The 18,157-nt window shown below is 42.5% G+C and overlaps 1 protein-coding gene across 2 annotated transcripts; it reads left to right on the top strand.

Annotated features, from left to right (window-relative positions):
• The first annotated feature begins 853 nt into the window (after window positions 1-853).
• LOC120243216 (zinc finger protein 234-like) lies at window positions 854-12,187 on the top strand. 2 transcript variants are annotated; one of them, XM_039249306.1, is made up of 3 exons: window positions 854-941; window positions 4,034-4,160; window positions 9,894-12,187. In XM_039249306.1, exons 1-3 carry the CDS (start codon window positions 927-929, stop codon window positions 11,759-11,761), a joined length of 2,010 nt encoding a protein of 669 aa, XP_039105237.1. In that variant the 5' UTR covers window positions 854-926; the 3' UTR covers window positions 11,762-12,187. The 2 variants fall into 2 exon arrangements, with proteins under 2 accessions (XP_039105237.1, XP_039105229.1); XM_039249298.1 differs by having other exon boundaries at window positions 4,034-4,187.
• The last annotated feature ends 5,970 nt before the right edge of the window (window positions 12,188-18,157 follow it).

Below are 18,157 nucleotides of genomic sequence, written 5' to 3'. Positions count from 1 at the left end.
TGAACCAGGCTCCAGGCTCTGAGCCTGACTCGGGGCTCAAACTCGCAAACCATGAGATCATGACCCAAGCCAAAATCGGATGCTCAACCAACTGAGCCACCCAGATGCCCCCAAATTATTAAAGTTTATGGGGAGATACACTTATTAGTGGCATTTTGCTTTGAGGCCATGCTTCCCCATGTTCCCTACTTACTCAAATATAAATTTTGTTATCAATTGCCCTTAGAATCTGTCAGTTTCATAATTTAAGTGACACGTAGATGAACGATTATTTATACCAACCTGGTGTATAGTGTACATATCAGAGAATCCACCCGTTTTAGTCGCACAAATCATTGACTTTTAGTAACTTTGCCAAGTGGTTGCAGCCATTGCTGTAATTCAGTTTAGAACGTGTTCATTCCCTCAGTTGGATTCCTCATGCCCGTTTTCAGTTCACCCCCATTTTCTTCCCTACTCCCCAGGCGACCACTAACCTGCTTTCTGTCTGCTAGATTTGCCTCTTCTGGACATTTTCCATGAACGGAATCATAAAATAGCTGGCCTTTTGTGACTGGCTTCTTTGACTTTCAGCACCGCTTACCAGGTTCATCCATGTGGCAGCATGATCAGAATTTCATTCCTTCTAATTATATTAAAAGCATTTGAATAACATTCCACTGTATGGATTTTCCACAATTAATTTGTTCCTTCGTGCATAGGTCATAGGTCGACATTTCGGTGGTTTCCGGTTGGGGGGTTATCAGGAATAATGGTGCTGTGAATGTTCATGTATGGATTCACAGTAATCATGCCTGGGGGTGAGTGGCATCCTGGGCTAACTTCAGTGCCTTTTTTCTGCCTCCCTAGGGCCCCGGCCAGGTGCAGCTCTGCCTTCCTGGGACCTGTGCAACTCCGTGCTCTGCACACCGCCAGGAGGAGGACCCATGACCATGTTTAAGGTGAGGAGGGCTTGCCTGTCTCACTTTCCAAATTCCATCTCATTATTCAGATGGTCACACATTTTTCTGGGGATGACTCAAGCAGAGCCTCCAGGCATTCGAGGACCTATTTTGTGCCAGGGTCTTAATATTGTCCCTTTTGGATTTACTTTGCGTGTATTTTTAGTTTTCGTTTTATTATTTATTTTACGGAGTAGAAAAAATGACTAGAAACGAGCAATTCTCCCACTTCATTACTTCCCCTTTGCCAATGAGCTATTTTTATTTTCTCCGACGCTCATGCTTGTCAGCATCCATAACAATTTGTATTTGTGATACACACCTAATTTTAAATTCTCACTTTTTTCCCTTTAATGTTTTGGAATGTTCACTTTTCACAGTTGCATTGTCCCCATTGAATCGATGTACCTTTTGTCTTTACTTCCTGTTCACAGACGTGTATATGGTTTAGGGATTTTACTTTTTATTTTTATATTTTATTTATTTTTGAGAGAGAGAGTGTGAGCAAGGGGAGGAGCAGAGAGAGAGAGAGAGAGAGAGAATAAAAGCAGGCTCTATGCTGTCAGCACAGAGTTCGATGCAGGACTTGAACCCACAAACCATGAGATCACGACCTGAGCCAAAACCAAGAATTGGACGCTCAACCAACTGAGCCCCCCAGGTGCCCCTCAAGAGATGATTTCCCCAGCTGGCCTGCTCCGCGACCCCTTTCTCAGGATGTGTGTTCCTGCAGTCGCTGTGCCGCACTGACCTGCTCTTCGCTGCGAGCACATTGACAGCAGTTAGCACAGTCCTTTATAAAATTTAAATTCTAAATATAAAATCTTTAGGGGCTCCTGGGTGACTCAGTCGGTTGAGCCTCTGACTTCAGCTCAGGACATGATCTCACGGTTTGTGAATTTGAGCCCCGCGTCAGGCTCTGTGCTGACAGCTCGGAGCCTGGAGCCTGCGTGGGATTCTGTGTCTCCCCCTTTCTCCGTTTTCCCTTACTTGGGCTCTGTCTCTCTCTCTCTCTCTCTCAAAAATAAGTAAACATTAAAAATTTTGAAAATAAATACATAAAATCTTCACATTTCTCTGTGGCAAAAGATACCTTACATGGAATTACCAGAAGTGACAACCTCAGGCAAGAATATTTCCTGCAGGGATGCAAAAAAAGAGAGCCCATGATAACAAATCTTATGCATACGGTAAAGGAAAAAAAAAATCCACTGAAATACAAACAAGGACACGAATAGGCATGTTAAAAATGAGAAACACAAATACCGCAAAGGTAGTTATATTAATTTACAATCAAATACATGGCAATAATAATAGACACTGTTGTTCCAAAGGAGATTACCAAAGCTGTGGGAAAAATGTGTAGCCTGCTCTTGGCTTCATATGGAGACCCAGAGAGGTGGTTTTCTCTTTTGAAAGATTAGGGACATAGGAAAGAGAGGGGGAAGAAAATCTGCCAGTATAGGATTACAATTTTAAACGTATTCATTTTTCACATTTTAATTTTCCTTTGCAATCATTTTCGAGTAACCAGGAAAACAAGGTCTACATAAAATGATGTTTTTTCGGGGCGCCTGGGTGGCTTAGTCGGTTAAGCGTCCAACTTTTGCTTAGGTCATGATCTCGCGGTTCGTGGGTTCGAGCCCCGCGTCGGGCTCTGTGCTGACTGCCAGCTCAGAGCCTGGAGCCTGTTTCAGTCTGTAACTCCCTCTCTCTCTGACCCTCCCCTGCTCACGCTGTCTTTCTCTCTCTCTCCCCTAGAAATAAATAAAAAACATTTAAAAAATAAAAAGTGATGTTTTTTCAAAGGATACATTGTAATGAGAAAAATATGTAAAATTAAATACTGTTTAATCAGAATAGGTAAGTGTAGTTTATCTGTTCTCTGGGGTAAAACACAGCCACAAAATGAGATGAAATATTTTTTTAATTTATTTATTTTAGAGAGACAGCAAGTGGGGGAGGGGCAGAGAGAGAGGAGGAGAGAGAATCCCATGCAGGCTCCACGCTGTCAGTACAGAGCCCGATGTGGGACTTCAGCTCTAACCATGAGATCATGACCTGAGCTGCAATCAAGAGTTGGACACTTAACCAGCTGAGCCATCCAGACACCCTTAGACGAAATATTTTTATTGGGTTGTTTTTTTGTTTTTTTTTTGAGAGCATGGGAGCAAGTTGGGGAGAGGCAGAAGGAGAGAGAGAGAGCGAGAGAGAATCCCAAGGAAGCTCCATGCCCGGTACAGAGCCCAACTTGGGGCTTGAGCTCACAACTGTGAGATCATGACTTGAACTGAAATCATGAGTTGGACACTTAACCAGCTGAGCCACCTGGTGCCCTGAGATGAGGTAGTTATTGGTAATGGCAATGCGAAGAAATACTATGCATAATAGCAAACATTTGTTAGGCACTTGCTGTGTGCCATACAGTTAGTTCCAAGTGCTAGAGATCTCCCCTTGTTTAATCCTTGAAAGAACCCTGACCACGTACAGAGAAGAAACTCAGGCACAGGGGCAAACTTGTCCAAAATCACACAGCTAGTAAGGCACAGGCCCTCAGGAACCGGGCTGAGGCATGCTGGCTCTAGAACGTGATGCTGAACATCACGCAGGAGAAGCATGGAGCTGTCCCAAAAGGGTAGCCAAAGCTTGTTAGTTTGGCACATGTTAAACCAAAGTGATAGGGTTCGTGTGTGTGTGTGTGTGTGTGTGTGTGAGTGTTTGTGTATGAGACAGGAAGGAAGGCAGGTACTATCAAATGTTTGGACTAAATTGCTGAATGCTTCTGGGGCAATGAGCAATACGCATCGGAAAGTAAAACGTGTGTTGTCCAGGGTGTGTATAGAGTTCTTGGTGGTTCCTTGTAAGTAGATTCCACGAGGACCCAAAATACAAGGACATTGTCATTGTTGCACACTTTGGGAAGCTGAGGAAACAGTGGCATTGGCAGCTTAGAAGGAGAAGCATCTGGAAGCCTACAGATGGACTTGAGTCCTCAAACTCTGGAACCACGTCCCAGCATCCTCTCCACCTCCTCCGTGGTACCCAGTGGCCATTGGGTGCGAGATTGAGGTTGTGTGTGCTTGGTATTGTAGGAGATGGTGACGTTCAAGGACGTGGCTGTGGTCTTCACCGAGGAGGAGCTGGGGCTGCTGGACCCCGCCCAGAAGCAGCTGTATGGAGACGTGATGCTGGAGAACTTCCGGAACCTGCTCTCGCTGGGTGAGGACCCGCGCTCTGTGACTCAGGGTCAGCTTCCTGGGTTGGCTGTGTCCTTGTGTGTTCAAGGCTTTGGGGGTCTTGACATGGTCACCATAAATGGTATTTATGGTGTATTAAAAATTTTTAGTGAAGTAAAATAAAGTAGAAAATCTCACTTTTTAGAAAGAACAGAATACACTGTAGCAAGGTCTCTCCTCAGTTTTGTCAGTGGTGTAGGAGCCCAGTGGGAGGAGATTTAGTGAAAATAGACATTGGTTAGAAATAGGTGTTTGTTATGCATCTTTGTACATGTATGTCTGGGTCTTGAAATATGGGCCATGGTTTTTTTGTTTGTTTTAATGTTTATTTTTGAGGGAGAGAGAGATAGAATGTGAGCAGGGGAGGGGCAGAGAGGGGGGGGACATAGAATCTGAAGCAGGCTCCAAGCTCCGAGCTGTCAGCACAGATCCCAACGCGGGGCTTGAACTCACAGACCTTGAGATCATGGTTTGAGCTGAAGTGAGGAGCTTAACTGACTGAGCCACCCAGGCACCCCAGTTTGGGCTGTGTTTTGAAAAATGGTTGAAAAATGCTGGTTTCGACTAAGTGATCAGTATGTGTAGGACTCCAAATGTCCTGTCAATTGTACTTTTGGTGTGGGCATTTTTTTAATTTATAAACGTTTAGTTTTCTGTTTTTGAGGGAGGGGGAGAGTGTGCGTGCGTCAGTGGGGGAGCGGCAGAGAGAGAGGGAGAGAGACGATCTGAAGCAGGGCTCAAACTCAGGAACCGTGACCTCATGCCCTGAGCCAGAGTCAGATCCTTAACCGACTGAGCCACCCAGGCGCCCCTTGTGTGTTCATTTAAATATGTGACTTTGCGTGTTCACGAAGCCCCACCCCTGCAGACATGGTATATCCCACGTAGAGAAGGTAAAAACGCTTTAGGTGACACTAGCAAGCCACAGAGGAGAGGAATCAGGTGAGAGCCAAGCAGGCAGGCGTCCTTGTAGGTGTCCTCCTGTGTGTCTTTGCTTCTCCCCGCCCCCTTTGCCGTCACCTGGTCCAAGTTGCTAAACTGTCCCTTGAATCATTTCAGGCGCCTTCGTCCCGCTCGCCTATTCCCACGCTTCCTCTTGCGTTGTCCGTCCTCCCCGTAGTAGCCGCTGTGATCCTAAGTAACCGTAAGAGCCCGTTCCTCCGCTCGAGACCCTTTGTGGCTTCTTTTTCTTGGAGTTGAAACCTCTTGAACCGGCCTCTTGACTCCTCTGTGGTGCTCCTCTCCCCCGCTTCCTCTCTGAGTACAGCGCCCACCCGCCTCCTCATGCTCAGCCCCGCCCACCCACCCCCTGCCCCTCCCGGACCTGCCACGGACGCCTTAGCGGCCTGCTGCCCACACAGGCTGCCACTCACTTCGTGGCCTGGAACAGCACGGCCTGATTACAGTTCTCTGGGTCAGAAGTGTGGCACGGTTCTTACTGGGCTACGGTCAAGGTGTCTGCACAGTTGCATTTCTTTTTGGAGGCGCCAGGGGACAATCTGTGTCTTGGCTTTTTCAGCCCCTAGAGGGTACCCCCAGGTTTTGAACTTGGGGCCCCTTTCCTCCTTTCCGACTGAGCTACCCAGATGCCCTCCAACTAGTGAACATTCTAATGTAGAAAGAATCAGGAAATTTCCTGCTTAAAATTGTCACATCCTCAGGGCACCTGGGTGGCTCAGTTGGTTAAGCATCCGACTCTAGCTCAGGTCATGATCTCGTGGTTTGTGGGTTCAAGCCCAGTATCGGGCTCTGTGCTGACAGCTCAGAGCCTGGAGCCTGTTTCGGATTCTGTGTTTCCCCCTTTCTCTGCCCTCCCCTGCTTGTGTTCTGTCTCTGTCAATGATAAATAAACGTTAAAAAAACAATCTTTAAAAAAAATTGTCACATCCTCAGAGAGACTCCCTGTTCCCCTCACACAAGTACTCTTTTTAATGGTCAGTTTGTTAAATAGAACCACTAACCATAAATATAACTATTAGTTACCAAAAAGTACATATTCACCATTAACATTTTCCCCAAGATTCTATTCTTTTTTTTTAATGTTTTATTTATTTCTGAGAGAGAGAGAGAGAGAGGCAATGTGAGCAGGGGAGGATCAGAGAGAGAGGGAGACACAGAATCTGAAGCAGGCTCCAGGCTCTGAGCTGTCAGCACAGAGCCCGACGCGGGGCTCAAACCCACAAGCTGTGAGATCATGACCTGAGCCGAAGTGGACGCTCAACCGACTGAGCCCCCCAGGCGCCCCCCGCCTAGATTCTATTCTTGTAACTTATCTTTCCATTTGAACAATGTAATTAGTTAAGGACAGGGTAACTTCTAGAAACAATTTTCAAGTCTTTTTGAGCAAGAGCCATAGTGAGAAATGCATCTTTCATTGTAACCAGAGCAAACGTGTGCATATTGTAGGTTTTCATCTGTGACTTTCGCAGGCATTTCACATAATGACCCCTGTCCTGTTGGCACCAATACTCTGACAGTTTCTGTCTTGATTCTTTTTTCTGAAAGCTTATTACAAGCTTTTAAATCTTTCCAGCTCAGGGGCACCTGGGTCGCCCAGTGGATTAAGCCCCGACTTCAGCTCAAACCATGACCTCACGGTTCGTGGGTTCGAGCTCCGTGTTGGGCTCTGTGCTGACAGCCAGCTAAGAGCCTGGAGCCTGCTTTGGATTCTGTGTCTCCCTCTCTCTCTGACCCTCCCCTGCTCATGCTGTCTCTCTCTGTCTCTCAGAAATAAATAAAACAGTAAAAAAATTTTTTGAAAAATAAATCTTTCCAGCTCACTAGAGTCCTGGAAGTTTTTCACTTTGAAAACCTGTTGTGATGGGTTCTGTTGTCCACACACACATTGTATATCCACAGTTCATCCACATTCTGTTATCAAAGAGACAGTCCTAAAGCTTCAGAAGGAACCAGCAATAGGCCTTCCTTTCTTTTCACCCCAGGGACACTTGCCACTTTTTATTATTGTTTTATTAGCATCCTGCTTGATGTCCCTTGTGCAGCTTTTCAGCTTCCCAGAAAAACCACAGTGTTCTGTCCCTTTTCTGCGTCAAATAACTTACTTGGAAAAGATGTTTTCCTTCTAGGACTTTTGGCTTAAACTCTCACCTAAGTAATCAAACTGGGATTCATTTATTCATTTAACATGCATTTGTGCAGTGCTCACCACGCTCCAGGCGCGCTTCCTGACATTGGTTATAAAGTGGGAAAGTGTAAAATGGGTTCAGTGTACAAGTTATAACATGCTTCCCTCCTTGATGGGGCATTGTGGTGGGACAGACATATGGCATCCCACAGAGGACTTGGCGAGTCACGTGGTGAGGGGGCTGCATGGAACATAAACAAGGAAGGACGGGCGTTGCCAGAGGTGATCTGGGGGAGGACAGAACTGCTTATTTTACACCGGGCAGTAAAGGGGCTCGTTGCTGCACTGAATTTGAGCAGAGACCTACAGGTCATGAGGAATCATCCATGTGTCTGTCCAGGAATCATCCATGTGTCTGTCCAGGAAGCTTCTTCTGTCTATGTGTCTGTCCAGGAAGCTATGTGTCTATTCAGGAAGCGTTCCTGGCAAGATCAAACTCCCGCAGCAGAGCTGGCTTTCAGAGTTTACACCGTGACCTCATCTTTTCCTTCTCCCAGACTCTGTTTCTGTTGCTTTTACTTCTTTCCTAGAGATCTGAATTACCATCAGGTTTTAGAATCATGTATGTTTTGTGTTCAACTTCATTTCCCTTTCACATGTCTTTGAAAGTAGAAGGTAAAGTTCCACTGTCTGCTTTATGCTGTTTCAGTCAGCGTGCCATTAGGTGTTTGCTCCCAAACCCACAAGTCATTCTAGACATTGCAGGTCACCTTGACACTGAAGTGACTTTCCAATAAAGCGACCCAAGGCAGGGCTCTGTAGAGGCTGTTTCCCACGTGTCTAGTGGATCGAAATGGAAGCAGCTTTAATTTTAATGGACTGTTCATACAGGAAGGCGAGTGAATTTCCCCTTTAAACATTTCTTTAGCAGTGCTTTCAACGATTATTTTTCTAGAGCAGTTTTAGGGGCACAGCAAAATTGAGAGAAAGGGACAGATCTCCCATATGCCCCCGCCCCCACATGCTTACCTCTTACATTATCAGTTTCCCCACGAGATACAACTGATGAACCTGTATTGATACATCATTACCACGGAGTCTGTATTACACATTTAGGTAGGGTTGACTCTTGTATATTATATGGACTTGGGCAAATGGATAAAGCCATGTATCCATCTTTGTAGTATCATATAGAGTTGTTACACCACCCTAAAAATCCTCTGTCCTCTGCCTCTTCATCCCTCTCTCCTCTAACCTATGGCCACCATTGATCTTTTTCCTGTCTCCATGCCTTTGCCTTTTCAAGAATGTCTTATAGTTGGACTCATACTTTTCAGTTTGGCTTCTTTCACTTAGTAATATGCATTTACATTTCCTCTCTATCTTTTCATGGCTCAGTAGCTCATTTCTTTTTAGCACCAAATAACATTCCATTGTGTGGACAGTGAATTTTTATCTATTCACCGAGTGAAGGACATCTTGGTTCCTTCAAAGTTTTGTCCTCGTGAATAAACCTTGTCCAGCTTTTGTCCGTGTATAGATTCCTGGGTGGGCATAAATTTTCAGCTCCTTTTGGTTAATAACAAACCGTGCGGTAGTAGGAGAGTATGGTAAGGGTATGTTTAGTTTTGTAAGAAACCACCAAACTGTCTTCCAAAGTGTCTGTGCCATTTTGTATTTCTACCAGCAATGAATGAGTTCCTGGTGCTCCACGTCATGGCCAGCACTTGGTGGTGTTGGTGTCCTAGATTTTGGGCATTCTCATGCATGTGCAATGGTATCTGGGTGTTTGGATTTGCATAACATAACATGGTGGGAGCATCTTTTCACACACTTAGCACCATCTGTAGATCCTCTTCAGTGTTAAGGTCTTTGGTCCATTTTTAAATGGGTTCTTTTTTTTAAACAGGTTCTTTTTTTCTTGTTGAGTTTTTAAAAAGTACTTTTTGAAAAATTTGTTGAAAAAATAATCTTCAGTTGTTTAGATAATCTTTATGTAAATATAGAGACTTGGGAACATGAGTGGGGTAAATGTTTTAGAAAACACATTTTGAACTTAAATTATTAGAAGTGGTCAGAAGTTTGTAATAGTAGCCAACTCATTTAACATCTGTCAACACAGAAAGATTGGTTAGGTGAGCATGTGCAGAATTTCCAGGAATACTTTGACTATATAAATATAATATTTCAAGGTATTTGATATTCAGACATACAACGAATCTAAAATTTGATTGTTATTGCTTTCCCGTAAGTTCTAGTTGATTCATATTTTATTATCCACATAACTTTTCTAACTACATAATTTATTAACTACATAGTTTTCTATTCAGTATTCTACACTGACTTTCAAATTCAGTAGAAATGGTCCTAGAGGCAACCATAAGAGACTCTTACAGAGAATAAACTGAGGGCTGATGGGTGGAGAGAGGAAGGGAAAATGGGCTTTGTGATTAGGAACCCACTGGACCTCCTCTTGGGCTTCATACACCTGCAGACCAGACCACTGTGGAAAAGACCAACCGAACATCCTCTGGGTTCAGTAGAGTCTTACACTCTCTCCTAAGTGTAAAATCTTGAAAATACTGAACAAAACCTTCAGTTGTCCACATCTCTGCTTCTCTGTCTTTACAGGCGGAAAGATACAAAGTAAAATGAAGACTGTTTTGGAAGCAGAACCACATGAAGAGCTTTCCTGCTGGCAGATCTGGCAACAGATTGCAAGTGACTTAACCCGGTGTGAAGGCTCCATGAAAAAGAGTTCTCAGTTCCCCAAACAAAGTGATTTACCTGGACAGCCTGGGACTGGACTATCAGAAACTCACACAGGTCAGAAACCAGATCAGTGCAGTGAATTTAAGAAATATTTCAGTGATGTCTCCAACTTTGATCTTCATCAACAAGTACAGTCAGGAGTGAAGTCTCACACGTGTCGTGAGTGTGGAAAAAGCTTCTGTTACAGCTCAGCACTTCATATTCATCAGAGAGTTCACCTGGGAGAGAAACGCTATAAGTGTGATGAGTGTGGGAAGGAATTCAGTCAGAGCTCGTGCCTGCAAACACATCAGAAAGTCCACACTGTAGAGAAGCCATTCAAATGTGAGCAATGTGGGAATGGCTTCTGTCGTAGGTCAGCACTTAATGTTCATTATAAATTGCACATGGAAGAGAAACCATATCGTTGTGACCAATGTGGAAGGGCCTTCATTCATGCCTCCCATCTTCAGGAACATCAGAGAATCCACACTGGGGAGAAACCCTTCAAATGTGATAAATGTGGTAAGAAGTTTCGTCGTAGATCATCACTGAATAGTCATTGTATGGTCCACACGGGAGAAAAACTGTTCAAATGTGAGGAGTGCGGGAAGTGTTTCTTTTGTAGCACAAATCTTCACATCCACCAGAAGGGCCACACACGAGAGAAACCTTATAAATGTGAGGAATGTGGGAAGGGCTTTATTCAGCCTTCACATTTTCGGGCCCATCAGAGAATCCATACTGGTGAGAAACCATATGTATGTAAAGTGTGTGGTAAAGGCTTCACTATGAGTTCCAATCTTCAGGCACATCAGAGAGTCCACACAGGAGAGAAACCATACAAATGCGATGAGTGTGGGAAGAACTTCGGGACGAAAACCCGTTATCAAGTTCATCTAGTGGTCCACACGGGAGAGCGACCCTATAAATGTGAGGTATGTGGGAAGGACTTTAGTCAGAGAGCATATCTTCAGTCCCATCTGAAGACGCACAGCGTAGAGAAACCATACAAGTGTGAGGAGTGTGGGCAGGGCTTCAATCAGAGTTCCCGACTTCAGATTCACCAGTTGATCCACACTGGAGAGAAACCCCACAAATGTGAAGAGTGCGGGAAGGGATTCAATCGTAGAGCAGATCTCAAAATTCACTGCAGAATCCACACAGGAGAGAAACCTTTTAATTGTGAGGAGTGTGGGAAAGTATTCAGGCAGGCTGCCAATCTTCTGGCACATCAGAGATTTCACAGTGGAGAGAATCCTTTCAAATGTGTTGAGTGTGGGAAGAGCTTTGGTCGCAGTTCACACCTTCAAGCCCATCAAAAAGTCCACACTGGAGAGAAGCCATACAAGTGTGAGGAGTGTGGGAAGGGCTTCAAGTGGAGCTTGAATCTTGACATGCATCAGAGGGTCCACACAGGAGAGAAACCCTACAAGTGTGGGGAGTGTGGGAAGCACTTCAGTCAGGCCTCAAGTCTTAAGGTTCATCAGAGTGTCCACAGTGAGGAGAAACCATACAAATGTGACGTGTGCGGCAAGGTCTTCCGCCATTCTTCACAGCTACAGTCTCATCAGAGAGTCCACACAGGGGAGACACCTTACAAGTGTGAGACCTGTGGTCAGAGTTTCCGTTGGCGATCCAAACTTTCACATCATCGCAAAACTCATGGCGGCAGTACGGTTTATGAAAGTAACAAGGGTGGCAGGAACATGAAGGAATTGTCCGTGGAAAGAAGTTCTCCAAAATGACGTTCTGTGAAACCCTGAATTCTCATCATCATTGAGCCTCATAAGAGAGAAAATACTTGTTTTAGTTTAGTTGGTATTTGAGCAATAATTAAACGTCTCAGTTTTCACCAGGTCACACAGTGGAGAACCCTTAAATGGTGTGATACGGCTTTGTTCAGAAGCACTTAGATAGTACTTAGGAAGAGTTTGGTCTGGCCTTTAACACAAGTATAATGGTCAGCGTGCCAGAATTCATACCCACTAGAATGTAAGCTGCCTGAGGGCGGGGACTTTGCTGCTAAATCTACATAGCCTTCAAAGCTGGAGGCATCATAATTCTGGACTTCGAGTTATGTTACAAAACTGTAGCAAACAAAATAGTGTTGTACTGGCACAAAAATAGACACATAGGTCACTACAACAGAATAGAAAACCCAAAAATGAATCCACAAATACATGGTCACTTAATCTACAATAAAGCAGGAAAGAATACCCAAAGGGAAGAAGACAGCCTTTTCAACAAATAGTGTTGGCAAAAACTGGATAGCAACATGCAAAAGAATGATACTGGACTGCTTTGTTACACCATACACAAAAATAAATTCAAAATAGGTTAAAGACCTCAGTGGGAGACCTGTAACCATGAAAGTCCTTGAAGAAAGCTTAGGCAGTAATTTCTCTGGTATCAGCTGTAGCAATTTTTTTTTCTAAATAGGTCTCTACAAGTAAGAGAAACAAAAGCAAAAATAAACTATTGGAACTGCATCAGAAGAGTAAGGTGTGCAGCAAAGGAAACAACAAAACTAAAAGGCAGCCTACTGAATAGGATATTTGCAAATGAAAGGAGTTAATATCCAAAATATATAAAGATTATAAAACTCCACCCCCCAAAAAAAATCCAATTAAAAAATGGGCAGAGACCTGATTAGACATTTCTCCAAAAAGAAATGTAGATGGCCACCAGACATAAAAAGATGCTCAACGTCACTTATCAGAGAAATGCAAATCAAAATTACAATGAGCTATCACCTCACACCTGTCAGAATGGCTAAAAGCAACAACACAAAAAACCAACAGGTGTTGGCAAAGATGTGGAGAAAGGGGAACCCTCCTGCGCTGTTAACAAGAATGGAAACTGGTGCAGCCGCTGTTAAAAACAGTATGGAGGTTACTCAAAAAATGAAAAATAGAACTACCCTATGATCCAGCAGTTGCACTACTAGGTATTTACCCAAAGAATATGAAAACACTAAAGTGATAACATGCACCCCAATGTTTATAGCGGTATTACTTACAGTAACCAAAATATGGAAAGAACCCAGGTGTCCATCAATTGATGACTGGATAAGGAAGATGTGGCGTGTGTGTATATATACAACGGAATATTACTCAGCCATTAAAAAAAGAATGAAATCTTGCCATTGGCAATGACGTAGATGGATGTAAGGGTATATTGCTGAGTGAAATGAGTCAAAGACAAATAACCGTATAATTTTGGTCCTATGCGGAATTCAAGAAACAAGGAACCAGCAAAGGGCAAAGGAGAGGCAAACCAAGAAAGACTCTTAACTATAGAGAACAAACTGCTGGTTATCAGAAGGGAGGTGGGTGGGGGATGGGTTAAATAGGTGACGGTGATTAAGGAGTTCACTTGTGTTGAGCACCGGATGATATGTGGAATTTCTGAAGCACTATATTGTATACCTGAAACTAATACACTGTATCTTAACTAACTGGAATTTAAATAAAAACTTGGCAAAAAAAAAAAAAAAAAGTCTGCACAGCCTTAACATTGACCAGCACATGTAGGTGTGCTCACTCCCTGTATGTTACGTAAACAACATATGAAAATTATATCCAGAGGAGGAAACCTACAAAGTAGAATTCAGGGAAATGAACATTTGTTGAACTGTAGAGAACCACTCGATATTACAGTCCACATTGTTAATGTTACTACTCTACCACCATTGGCTCCTCTCCTTCCACCGCCTCTGTTGTCAAGTTTGATTCTTATCTGGGACCCTGTGTAGTTTTCCAAGCATTGCATACAGTTACATTGAACTGTCTTTTGTAATTTTTCTGACATTACAGACTGAGAAAGTTTTATTTGCAAGGACTTAACTGCATTTCACACAACTGATTTTTTAAAAAATCTATCAGTGTTAAGGCAAGAATTTAGCACTTTGAAAATGTTACAAGTGATTACCAATAACAATTTTCCTAATCGACCTTGAGTTTATTGTTGATCTATATAACTCTGCATTTTCATCCAACTCAAAATGTTGCCTTCTAATTACTATTTCTTTACTAAAATTTCTCATGTAGGATCTATGCTCTGTTTCTCCTCCATGCCCGTGAAGGGAATACCTCCCTCCCCGGTAATTTTATCAAATGTATTTTTGAGGGGAGATTGATAACATGCTTTTCGCTATTGGCAGCATTGGAGCATGGCTCTTGGAAAGGAGTATGTCATATAGGTTGTACATCTTTGATTTAGAAATCATATAATCAGAAGTTAAGATCATGAGATTAAACTACAAAAAAGATGAGCACCACATAGATGATGTCACTGATATTTTATAAATGGGGTTAAGTCCACATCTAGGAGTTTGAATTTGGCTGTATTCATATATTAACTTGAAGCCATTAAGATTATAGCAGATAACTGTGATGAGAGGAGAAATATATGGGCTTTGATGAATCCTAGATTGTAGCCTTCATAGCATCATCACAGAAATCTTTGTGAGTGTATGTGTTTGTGTGAATGCATGTATATCTATGTACCTATATAAGATCATGTGTAAAGGGATCCTTTTCCTAGTGGTTTTCCGTGGCAAGGAACATTTAAAAAATTTTTTTTTAATGTTTTTATTTATTTTTGAGACCGAGAGATAGAGCATGAGATGGGGAAGGGCAGAGAGAGAGGGAGACACAAACCAAAGCAGGCTCCAGGCTCTGAGCTGTCAGCACAAAGCCTGACGCTGGGCTCAAACCCACCAACCGCGAGATCATGACCTGAGCCTAAGCCAGAGGCTTAACTGACTGAGCCACCCAGGCACCCTGGCAAGAAACATTTTATAGCATTTTCACATTTCTTATCCCCCCCACATATTTCCGTTTTAAGTTATGTTTCAGGTTGTCATTGAATATGATATGGAATATGACCAAAGCAGTAAATTACAATGGAATTTAGGAAAGTACTAAATGATTATCCCTTGTAGTTAAGCTGTTATGAGGCTCTGTATTGTCAATATGGCATATAAGATCAAAATTAAGGAAGGGTCTCTGGAAGGCAATTTCTAAACCAAAAAAAGGTCTCTGGTGTCATATGCACAAAGAATTGGATGAATTTTAACACTTGTATCCTTGTAATTAAGGCACACTGTGCTTAAATTCATAGCAGGGAGAGAGCAAATCCTGGAGCTAGAAAGAAAATTGGTATAAATGCATTGTGGAGGCCTTTAAAAAAATTTCCTTTTGAAAAGGTATGCATGAAGGAAGAATATAACAGCGATGTGGAACCAGTAAAGATGAAGAACAGGTTTGGATGCTGTTACATAGACATGACCATGATTTTTCATTGTAGTTGATTAAAGGGGCTTTCCTCAGAAATTCTATCTACTGGAGACAGATTCCCAGGATTGATTTTGTGGACCACACCTTCATCAGATGTTAGGTGCTTAATTAGGTCGTGGTGTTTCAGTTTGGTTCCTAAAGCTGCATCCGAGTTCTTTCATTCCGTAGGAGTACTCACAACTGATCTGTTACTGAAAGGATACAAAGTAGAATGAGCAAAAGATGAAGGTGCATAGGATAAAGTCTGGAGGAAATCCTGTACAGGCTTCTGAAAGTTCTCTCCCTGTGGAATCACAGTGTACTAAATTCCTTCGGCACTGAATTATGGTAACACATGTGAAATGTCACCAGAGATAACCCATCAGAGACTCTGTGCCCTAGGTTTTTATTGGGGCCAGTTACTTAGTCATTCTCTGCCTGGCACTTAACAAAATTAGAGACTCGTGGAAGGAAAAATAGATACTCCGCATAAACCTCTTTGCCCAAAGAAGGTAGGCACCACGAGCTATTTAGGGAATGGTAGGAATCCTCCTGGCCAATCCAAGTACTCAGATACTTGTCAGGAGCCAGCCTTGCAAGCCAGCCTTTCTAAAGATCTGAGTCTCAGCTCTATGTTAACTTTTCTGTACACATGACATCAGGAGTAGAGTGCCTTCATGTTGGTTTCATTTTTTTCTTTTTTTCTTTCTTTTTTTTTTTTTTTTGGTGTCGTAAGATACCATTATGGGTCATCAGGGAATTTGTGACAGAAAACTCAGTAGGTGAAAAAAAAAAAGATATGTCCTCACAACTCATAAGACAGCAGGTATGGCTTATTGGTTGAAAGTTACTGAGAAACGGGATGGGAGCCCAAAATATCTCTCTACGAAGTACAGTATTATTAGTTATAAAAGGAAATATAGTAGGTATATCATGGAGAAGTCTGGGTGAACGCTCCCTTAAGCCAAGATGTTCATATTATTGATAATAGAACAAACCTAAATTTTAGGTCTCCTGATATGTACTAAGAAGGACACAATGTTGCTTCACTATCATTACTGCCAAAAATATGCAATCAGATCTTACCATGAGGGAATATCAGATAAACCCAAGTTGACAGTTTCTTGCTTCACAATACTGCAGGAGCATAATTGACCAAAGGCCCCAACTGCTGTGCTCGAAAATCTACCACATTTACATGGAGGCCAATCTTCCCATGGTTGCTCCTTGTCAACACAATAGAGATCCTAAAAAGGATCAATTCTTGGAGGCTGGGACTCCTCTGTCCAAAGTTTTCTTCAGGGACTCCCTGACAGCTTTCAAGAACTTCCATTACAAGGCATTCTAGGATGATACCAAATCTTTCTTCCAAAACTCCTTCACTCAGGGTCACATTTGTACCATCATCTGATGGTTCTGATGATCCTCTCCCCAAGCTCCCAGCCATTTCCTCTCACAGATGTTTCCCCCTAATAAAAGATTTGTTCTTTAAAATTCTTGCTTAGGGGAGCCTGGGTGGCTCAGTTGGTTAAGCGTTTGACTTCAGCTCGGGTCATGATCTCGTAGTTCGTGAGTTCCAGCCCAGCATAGGCCTCTGTGCTGACATCTCAGAGCTTGGAGTCTGTTTCAGAGTCTGTGTATATCTCTCTCTGCCCCTCCCCTGCTTGTATTCTGTCTTTCTCTGTTTCAAAAATAAACAAACATTTAAAAAGTTAAAATAAATAAAAGTCTTACTTAGCATCTTGGCATCCACTTCTTAGAGGATCAGGACAAATCCAACATCTTAGAAACACCTGTCTTAGGCTCATTCCAGTTATTCCTTTTCCCAGTGGTAGCCACTAACTCGATGGTGCAGATTTATTTAGCCTGTTTTGTATTTTATATAAGTGGAATTATACAATATACACAAAATGCATACACTGGCTTCATTCACTCAACATTTTGTTATGACATTCATCAACATTGTTGGGACCAGAGGACTTTGTTTTACTTTCATTGGTGGAGATCATTGCCATGTATAAACATACCGTAATCTATTCATTCTATTGTTGATGGATATTGATGAGTAATCTCTAATTTTTGGATATCACACTTATTACTGACATGAGCAGTCTAAATGTGTTTTGTGCTTAATATGTGATACATTTATTTGGGGAATATGTATATGGGTGAACCAAAACATTATAGGTAAATGTTCAACTTTAGTAGATACTTAGGAACAGTATTCCAAAGTAGTGACACCAGTGTAGTTATACATTCTCGCTAGTGATATGCAAGTGTTGGCATCGTTACCCATTTTTTCCCCAGTGTTTTAAATTTTAGCCTTTCTGATCAGAATGTGCTAGTATCTCACAACAATATAATTTGAATTTCCCTTATGACATGGAGTATAGTACCTTTTCATGATTACTGGCTAACTTGACATCCTCTTTTCTGAGTTGTTTACTTAAGTCTTTTGTCCTTAAGTACTTAGGTCTTGTGTTGGGTTACCTGTCTTATTGATCTGAAGACAACATTTTACATAAGAGTCTTTTGTTCCACACGTTTTGAAACTATCTCTCACTTTTTGCCTTTTCATTCTTTTAGTGTATTTTGATTAGCAGTGTTTCTTAACTTTATTTTTTTAAAATATTTTTATTCTAGGAGAGAGAGAGAGAGAGACAGCGTGAGCAGGGGAGGGTCAGAGAGAGAGGGAGATACAGACTCTGAAATAGCCTCCAGGCTCTGAGCTGGCAGTCAGCACAGAGCCCGACGCGGGGCTCAAACCCACGAACCGCGAGATCATGACCTAAGCGAAAGTCGGACGCTTAACCGACTAAGCCACCCAGGCGCCCCTATTAACTTTAAAATAGTACAATTTTT

Source organism: Hyaena hyaena, unplaced genomic scaffold, assembly GCF_003009895.1.
Source record: "Hyaena hyaena isolate Hyena2069 unplaced genomic scaffold, ASM300989v1 scaffold_9, whole genome shotgun sequence".
Lineage (NCBI taxonomy): Eukaryota > Metazoa > Chordata > Mammalia > Carnivora > Hyaenidae > Hyaena > Hyaena hyaena.
This window is presented reverse-complemented; position numbering and strand designations above follow the sequence as displayed.